The sequence below is a fragment of the Eucalyptus grandis genome, unplaced genomic scaffold (assembly GCF_016545825.1).
Source record: "Eucalyptus grandis isolate ANBG69807.140 unplaced genomic scaffold, ASM1654582v1 tig00095179, whole genome shotgun sequence".
Lineage (NCBI taxonomy): Eukaryota > Viridiplantae > Streptophyta > Magnoliopsida > Myrtales > Myrtaceae > Eucalyptus > Eucalyptus grandis.
In genome coordinates this window covers 142,165-151,780 of record NW_024096458.1, presented here as the reverse complement: position 1 = coordinate 151,780, position 9,616 = coordinate 142,165, and the positions used below count along the sequence as shown (strand labels likewise).

The following is a 9,616-nucleotide window of genomic DNA, read 5'->3' as shown; positions in this document are numbered from 1 at the left end:
TCTAGAGGTGGAGGCCCTGAACAATTCTACGAGACTCACCGCAAGACCCTCAAATTTAATAATTTTGATATTTATAGTCTTCTTCTTGACAAACCATCGAGGCGGCTGGCCAATTGGCGAATCAATCAATTTTCTTCTACGAGGTCACGAGTTCCATTCGCACGCGAGCAAAATGCCAAAAGCCCGGACTGAGTTATATAACCACAATATATTTCGTGTAGGGAAGCTTTTTGACTTTTAGCGTCAATGTGTCAATAGTTAGGGATAACAATAGTAATAACACTACCGATAAAAGTAATTAATCAATAGTAAGAAAATGGCCAAATTACTCACATGGATTTTCACCTCCATCCCCCAACAATTTATGCTATTATAAATGACATTCCCAATTTTTTTTTCTCACGAAAAGAAGAGCTTCGAGTTGAAATAACCTAGTTCATTTTAATTTCCACTTTTTCTATGTTTTAGTTATTCGAATTTGGAGTCAGTTCTGCATCAATCAATAGACTGACAAGCTTTCGTCCTTTCAGGCTACCATCGCCTCTCGTTCTCATTAGATGACTTTGACTAGTAACCGACGATCATTAGCAAACGGAGATAAGACATCGTCTTGTGACCTTACGTCTCCCATCACAACTTGTACAAAGACGTCTTAGTCTTTTTTCAGAGCAATGACTAAATATTGCTGAATTACAATCCCGACTTGCATTAAACTAAATATGAATCCGTTGCCAAAAAATATAAAAGCCGTCATCAAGAGAAAAGTTTTAGCACGATGTGATCATAAAGTGACTATCATTTGTATTTTTTTTATTAGAAACTCTAACTCAAAAATTTAAGCTAATAAGTGAAGTGGTTCATGAAATAATCTAATGTAGAATGTGACTCCAGTGTCATGTTAAAAAATCCAGCTTCTAAGCTTAAATTGATTGCCTCATTGGGGATCTTTGCGCTCTTCATGTGCTATATAAGAGCAAGAATGTAGATAGCATCCCGACCATATACATAAGGCAAGAGAAACGTAGACAACTTACTTCTTACCTAAAATTTCACTGCCTGAGCAAGTTTGACCGGAAGCCTTGCATGTTCGACCTTGTGATTTGATGGAATAATTGGGTAGCATCTATCAAGAGCATTCTGACCATACCAAATTGGCGAAATCCAACGATTGGATCTGAAGATATCATATACATAAATATCTATAAATTGATTGGAATCTCGTGAGCTTTCAATCGGTGGCACCGTTTGAGTTTGCGAGCTTTCCGGATAATCATGAATTACTTCAGTTAGATCTGAGGCGAGACATCAAAAGTCAAAGTTTGGTCAATATTGGGTAATAAGGACGAAACAAGAATAGGAACAATGTAAGGCCACAGGGCTGACAGAGAACTGAACGCGAACCCCCACAGTCTAGTTGAACTTGAATTAAACTGAGGGTGAGTCTGCTTTCAGTTTACTGATAAACAACCGAAGTTCATCCGGTACCGTCGTAAAAAACACTGGTGGCGCTCGTGCATTGTATTCCAGTTATGAGGTTGGGATCCACGCACTTCCCAGAAACTGGAAATCACGAACTTTTTCGGACAAACACTAATGTCGGATGGAGGAGATACATGCGTTTGAAGTTTCACGGACAGAATTAGCTAATGGCTCATAGTTTCCAGTATTGGCAAGACTAGAGATGGCGATTCCAATGGTGGACATAAGAGCAAGGCTTAAATATGACTGCAATTTAATTAGAGAAGGACAAAATTGACACAATATGATGTGAATTAACTTCGAAATTAACAAGAATTGATGCATTTTCACTAATTTAATGACAAGTACTTTGTAATCACATTAGGAATAATATTAGGGTGATATAAAATGACATGGATAACTGATGCATATATACTGACAAGACAAGAATTGCTCAATAAGGGAGGCCTCTAATATTGGCTCATTCTTCCAATTTTATGCTCTCTAACGTATTGAACAGGAATGAACAACGTGCCGATAGCCCTTGAGAAACTTGTTGCATGCTCGGACGGTGCTCCGGTTTGGGACTCAAGCATGACAATGTGATCTTCATCATGAGAGCCACTTTTCCTAGCAAATCGCCCTCAGGGTATGGAATCCTCTGATCTAAAACTTCTTTCATTGAGCAATGTGGGATTGTCGAATCACTTGATGATGGTAGAGATGCAGACAAGAGAGATGATATGAGATCGCCTGGATGTCTTCCCATTATCACTTCCATTGCTACGATTCCGAAACTATAGACATCGCATTTTTTGTTCACTTCCATTGTGTAGGCGAGTTCTGCAAATAGAACAGTTCTTTTTCTCACTTGACCTTATCAACGCTTTCTAAATTGATCTTTTAGTCTTTTAGATCAAATTTAAGTAAGTAAAACCAGTTTTAAAAAACCTTGTATTTGGACAGAGCCTTAAATTCAAAAAAAAAAAAAAAAAAAAAAAACATGTTATAATCCTTATCCAATCATGTACTCATATCGTATCCTTACCCTGAGAAGAGGACTTAGTACCCTTAACCATTTCAATATCCTCTATGTTCTTGAATGTTATTGTCTTGAAAAATAATATGTGAGAAGGACATAAACCGGTTGAATATTCAAATTATAGGGAATATAATTTCATGAAAGTAACAACTCTCACCAACTCTTCATCATAGCTAACTATTCTCTACTGCAAATCACGTTATACTTTCTTTAGATTTCAATGTGATTTGAATAATTCCCATTCACACAACAGTTTGTCTTATCCTTTAACGTGACTTACATATCAGTAACTCTGCTCAAAGGAAAACATTTGAAGAACGTTGAATTTTATGTTAGGTAACTGTTAAACAAATGAAGCCAAATTATTCATATATCTTTTAAGTAGGATTTGTTGAATGTGGGAAACATCACATACTTAGGAATGAAAAGAAGTAAAATCTCATGAAAAGAATTTACCTGGAGCTGCATATCCAAATGTGCCTGCAAACGAAGTCCAGTTGGATGAATCAGGTTTTAGGACCTTAGCTGTGCCAAAGTCCGAGACGTGAGCTTCATATTCTTCATCTAGTAAAATATTCTTGCTTGATACGTCTCGATGAATTATTGGGGGATAGCATTCATGGTGCATATAGGACAAAGCATTAGCCACACCTTTGACAACATTCTCTCTCTTATTCCAGTCGAACGTTGTTATCCTTTGTTCACTCTTCAAAATATCCTCCAAGCTGCCCAATTCAAGAAACTCATAAACCAAAAATGAATGGCTCGAGCTCGAGCAAAAGCCATATAGCTTGATAATATTTCGGTGTCGGGCTTCTGTCAAAGCATGAATCTCCCTTTCGAATGCTTTTCGACTGGCCATTTCAACATTCGGAGCTTCGTTGAGTTTTTTAACAGCAACAATCTCACCTGTCTGTAACTTGGCCTTATAAACTCTCCCTTGTCCTCCCACGCCAATGCAATATTTGGCATCGAATTCCTCAGTGGCTTCAATAATGTTCTTATACACCGTTCTTCCATCATAGTTCCATATTTCAAACATACATTCACGGCTCCCTTCTATCAAGTCAGTCTCTCCTCGCCTTGTTCGTCGGGATACAATGCATAAAACACACCCAACAAGAAACAAAGCAAGCAGGCAACCAGAAATAGGGAGTAAAATGAGCAGGATATTTTTATCTCTGTCTTTCCCTTTTGTCGCCCTCCTTGGACAATGCATGAGACCCGTAATATTTCCACACAAGCCTTTGTTCTCTCTTACAGAAGCAATTGTAGCATTACGAAAGGCTGGAATGTTTGGTAAAGGACCCTCTAGCTCATTATATGATACATCAACAGATATCAGGAAAGTCATATCATCGAAAGTCGGTGAAATTGAACCCGACAATTGATTGTGTGAGAGATTGAGTGTATCCAAACTGTGCAATGTTCCAAGTTGTCGAGGTATATCTTCAGTAAGAAAATTTCGACTTAGATCGAGACTTTGAAGAAACTGCAGATTGCCAATCTCAAGTGGAATGCTCTGCTCAAGATTATTTCTGCTTAGATTTAGATACCGAAGTTTCAAACACTCTCCAAGCTCTCTGGGGATTGAGCCACTTAACTTGTTTCCGGCAATGTTAATTTCTTCAAGGTCAGACAATGCTCCAATTTCACGAGGAATATGGCCTGCGAGATGGTTGCCGTCGAGCCAAAGCTCTAGCAGAAACTGCATTTTTGCAAGTTCTTTTGGAATTTCCCCAACAAAATTATTCGAAGATACATATAATACATGTAATTGAGTCATCTTTCCAAGATCAGGCAGTATCATGCCTGATAATTTATTGTCGGAGATTTTCAGGCTCATCAAATTGCTCCATGCGCCCAATCTTGGTGGAAGCTCTCCGTAAAATTCGTTATTGCTCAAGTCAAGGTAATTTAAGTTGGGGTATATGCCAAGAACATCAGAAATGTTATCCTTTAGCTGGTTATTTTGGAGCATGACTCTATACAAACTCGTACAATTTTTCAGGCTTCTTGGTAGCGGTCCCATGAAGTAATTGTTTTGAGCAGTGAAATTTACAAGAACTTGACCGTTGCACATATTCATTGGCAATTGGCCGACAAGCTGGTTGTCGGATAGTTGTAGGCTGTTGAGGGATGTGAGATTGTTGAACTCAATTGGAAGAGAGCCCTCAAGGCTATTCTGCAATAGAAACAGCTTAACAAGGAGTCCTAGCCTTCCCATCTCTTTCGGAATCGGACCTGACAACTTATTTTGGAACAAGTACATTCGTTCAAGCTTGGTTAAGTTTCCGATATTAGAAGGTATAGGGCCGGAGATATTGTTTTCATAGAGGGACAACACGGTCAAGTTGCCCAGCCTCCCAATCGTTTCCGGGATGGATCCTGTGAGATTATTAGAGAAGAGAAAAAGTACAGAGAGAGATCTAAGGTTTCCGATTTCCAGAGGAATAGGACCGGAAAGCATATTGTGGAAAAGAAAAAGATTTTCTAAGGCACTTAAGTTCCCTATTAATGGCGGGATTAAACCTGTTAGATCATTGTTTAAAAGCTCAAAATGTATGAGGGATTTCATTCCTCCAACTTCTTCAGGTATGTGGCCAGAGAGTTGGTTCTCATAGAAGTAAAGAAAGCATAAATTGCTCAAGTTTCCTAGAGTTCTCGGGATAGATCCACTGAGGTAATTGTCTGATAAATCAAGCTCACTAAGAGACCCCAACATCCCTATTTCTACTGGAATGGACCCGATAAGATCATTATTCATAAGCCATAACTTCGTCAAGCTGCTCATATTTCCAATGGAAGAAGGAATTAGACCAGCGATACGGTTGTGTTGTAGAAACAGATCCTTGAGAGATTTGAGCATTCCTACTTCTCGAGGGATGAATCCGGAGATCTTGTTGTACTGGAGGTATAAGAAAATCAAGTTATTCAAACTTCCTATAGAGCCGGGGACTGGACCAGTGATGTTGTTTGACGACAATCTCAGAACTTCTAGAGAGCGCATCAATCCGAGTTGGGTTGGAACGTGCCCAGAAAGGTGGTTTTGAGAAAAGTCTAGGTAAGCAAGCTTGGAAAGATTGCCAAGGCTCGAGGGGATGTTCCCAAACAGTGAATTGTTGGCAAGATTAAGGGTGACCAAGTTAGGCAATGAGGAGAAATCAAGATCGTGAAGTGTACCATGGATGGCGGAGCTCGAGAGGTTCAAAGTGATGATGCTTCCGAGAGGACTGCAACTGAGTCCACGCCAAGAACAAGGGTTGCTTCCATTCCATGAAGACAAGATAGAGCGACTCTCGCTGTTGAGCTTAGATTTCCATTTGAGGAGTGCCTCCACTTCCTCAACTCTTGTTTGGCTACCTGAGAGAGCAAAGGCCAATAGAGGAGAGCTTTTGGATGAAGCAGGACGAGACACTTCTTGCATGATAAGCATGAGAAGTACATAAGCTATGAGGAAGAGCATTGAGAGTTGTTTTTGAGATGATGCCGCCATTGGACAGGATGTTTTAGGCTATGAGGAGGCTTTTCTTGTTTCAATGGCAATGCGAGCGGCCGGGATATTTGTAGTAGAATGAAGTGGTGTCTTTATGCCATCCAAGACCAAGTCAATATTGGCTCACTCTCTAAGCTCACCCAATGTTAGTTGTCCATGACAGCTCCCGATAGTTTTGGCTATTCTGGCATGAGAAAATTACAATCCGGTGCCATTTGAAGAATGACTTTTATAGCGTATTCTGTCAATGGAAAAGTAAGCGTCATCTTCTTGAGTCCCCGTTAGCGAAAGGTCGATCTAACTCAACTGTGAAAGGACTGTTGCCTAAACTCATTTCGATAAACCTGTCCTGGTCGTTTAAAGGTCTATCTATTTCGTTGAAAAGAATTTCTGTGCAAAACATTTTGTAGATTTTCAGATGTTTCGGAACCTTAAAAATGGTGAAATAACTGGGAAGTGTTAATATTTCCGGTCAAAGAAATACTTTCATATATTAGAATAGTGTTTCCTTTCACTTTAGGGTTTTACATAATAAACATTGCCTCGAGCATCTGCAAACTCAAAATAGAATGTGAAGAGTCAAATAGATAACGTTTCTCACTCATGCCACGTTAAGGCAAGTCCATGACATATGCAACCTTTAATATTAATGGGGACTCTGGACTTTTCACTTAATTGTAAAATGAAACTATAAAAGTGGAGCTAGGGAATTCTACCATCTAAATCCAACTGGAGAAAATTCGGTAGAGGAAGGAAGAACGCAAGAGAACATTCAGAGAATGAAAGTGGAGCTCTCTAGGTTGAACACTAAGAGAATGGAACCTCCTCCCATTTTTTTTTCTTTTATTTAATTTTCATATTACCACGAGGCTAGTCCATATTACTATTCTGTGACATTCTAGTATCCTTTCCCAATGAGTGAAATTGAGTCACTGAGCGCCGTAATCCTGGACTTACATTTCACTTATTTCGTCAAAATCATGCGCGTACCTTAAAGCCTGCGGAATATTTGTTACTCTATATCGCATGCTTTGTTTTAGTAAATGTCTACATTAAATTTTGTAGTCTGCAACACAATTTGGATAGATATCCGTGGGCATTTTGGTGGAAATTTCTTGTCCTTGTTATATTATAAACAGAAATGGTTAGTATCCTGCGTTTTTATTTTGTAGCTTTTTTGGAATCAGCACCGTCAACCCTGCTGCATCATGAAAATCAAATTTTTTTTTTTTTGGCACATGAATCATACTCATGTAGTCGTTTTGTCCAGTTACTTCAGATATTTCATATGGGGCTTGAGCCACGTGAATTGAGCTAGATCATACACCATCTCTCATCTAAGTAAGGCGTTACATGTGAAATGTGAGATGTAGATGGCACTTGACTAGTAAATTAATGATTATCAACAAAGAAAGATACTTCTTGTGAATTGTGATCCACACATCTCACATCACAAGTTGTAACACCGAACATTTGATATGTGTGGCCCTCTATTTGCAAAGACTCATTAGTCTTCTCTAGAGTAAGGATCGGGATGCAAATCAACAACACTAAAAACTTAACATTGGTTATGGAAAGTTCCCCTCAAAGTTCGTACGAGATCCAATGTGATGGAAGAGAAAGTGACTCAAGAGTTCACATCCACTTGAATCGATGGCGGTTTTGGAGAAGATTCTTCCACTCCGCAAAACACGGTGTAGAAGAATTAATACCCATGACTATAAATAGTTGTCATTTTGTCCAGTTACTTCAGATATTTCATTTGGGGCTTGGGCCACATGGATTGAGCTAGATCACACTCCATCCCTCGTCCATGTACGGCATTACATGTGAAATGTCATATGCAGATGGGACTTGACTAGTAAATCAACAATTATCAACAAAGAAAGATACTTCTTGTGAATTGTGATCCACACATCTCACATCACAAGTTGTAACACCAAACATATGATATGCGTGGCCCTCCATTTGCAAAGACTCATTAGTCTTCTTTAGAGTAAGACCAGCTTGCAAGCCAACAACACTGAAAACTTAATATTGATTGTGGAAAGTTCCCCTTAAAGTTCGTACAAGATCCGATGTCATGACAGAGAGAGCGACCCAAGAGTTCACATCCACTTGAATCAATGGCATTTTTGGAGAAGATTCCTTCCTTCCACAAGAGTTCACATCCCACTTGAATCGATGGTGTTTTTGAAGAAGATCGGCATAGAAGAATTGATACCCATGACTATAAATAGTGGTTGTTTTGTCGGGTTACTTTAGATATATCATTTGGGGCTTGACCCCATATGTGACATCCCCAATTTTCTTCCTCTCTTTTCTCTCTCTCCTCTTTCTCTTCCTCCTCACGTTCCCCCCTTTCCATGAAATTTCCTCCCCTCTCTTTTCTTCTCTCTTCCTTCTTTTTCTCCCTCTCTCTCCTACTTTTCTTCCCCCTCACTCACGCCAACCCCTTCTGCTACAATTCCCCCAACTTCCTCTCATTTCTTTTTATTGTTTCTCTCTCCTCTCCCCCCACCCCATCCTCCTCACGCCAACCCCCTCCCTTCTTCTTTTCTTTCTCTCTTTCTCTTCTCCACCTCACGCATTCTCCCTTTCTGCCGCAGCACCCCCATCTTCTTCCCTCCATTTCTTTGCTTTCATTTCCTCTAACTTCATCATCTTCTCCCTTTTCTTCTTTCCTTGTTCATCACCCCCATCTCCACCACCATCATCTCCACTCATCTCACCACCATCCTCCATTTCTGTCACACCTCGAACCCCGGGTATACGCACATCCCTCAGCTGTTGATTAAAAATGCAACGTCCTAGGACGCGTCGCCGACCCTTTATTTTTATCTTTCAATTAAGCGCATGCGGAAGCAAATTAAATAAACCCCCGGTCAATAAACAAACATAGGGATAGTAAAAACACAACAATTTTTCACAACTACGCTTTACATATATACAAAGTTAACCCTACGAGTTCGTATATACAAGTCTGTCTCAAAAGGAACTCCTAGGCGACCTACATCCCGAACCCCTCCGACTCGGGCTTTGGATCCACCATGACACCTTCCGAGATGACGATATCCATGGGGTGACCTACCTCCCCATCCTCCGTTCTGACGGGCAGTCCATCAAAACCCTACAAGGGACCCTATCGACCACTGTTGCACTCGTTAATGAACCACAACTTGAAGCGATGAGGCACCACATCAAGGAGACCCTCATCGACCCCAATTGTAGTCACTACAAACTCGCGTGTGACATCCTGAATTCTTCAACCTGCTTTCTACTGAATTAATCGGGCATTTCATTGACGCGTCTATAGGGCTATTCTCAGAGCTGATCACTCTCGAGATAACTAGACTAGCTGGGGAAGCTATTATGGACTTTAAAGCAAATGGACTTGAGAATTCGATCAAGAATCGGCTTCTTGACCGTGCTTATCTTTAGAGGCCGTTATGGCACAATTAAAAATCGATTTGAGATCAGAGATAGGTTTATTCGACTAAGATGTGTGGCCGATCGTGGGTGACTCTACTAAATTGGAAAATTTTCGTCGATCGATACTAATATGATTTTGCTGTCGTTTTGGTACCCTGTGTCCGTAATTGAACCCTCGAGATTTTCAC

The 9,616-nt window shown here is 40.0% G+C and overlaps 1 protein-coding gene across 1 annotated transcript; it reads right to left on the bottom strand.

Moving 5' to 3' along the window:
• Positions 1-2,554: 2,554 nt before the first annotated feature.
• LOC104417092 (probable leucine-rich repeat receptor-like protein kinase At1g35710) lies at positions 2,555-6,071 on the bottom strand. Its single transcript, XM_010028412.3, has one exon. It carries the CDS (start codon positions 5,994-5,996, stop codon positions 2,940-2,942), a length of 3,057 nt encoding a protein of 1,018 aa, XP_010026714.2. The 5' UTR covers positions 5,997-6,071; the 3' UTR covers positions 2,555-2,939.
• Positions 6,072-9,616: the final 3,545 nt, after the last annotated feature.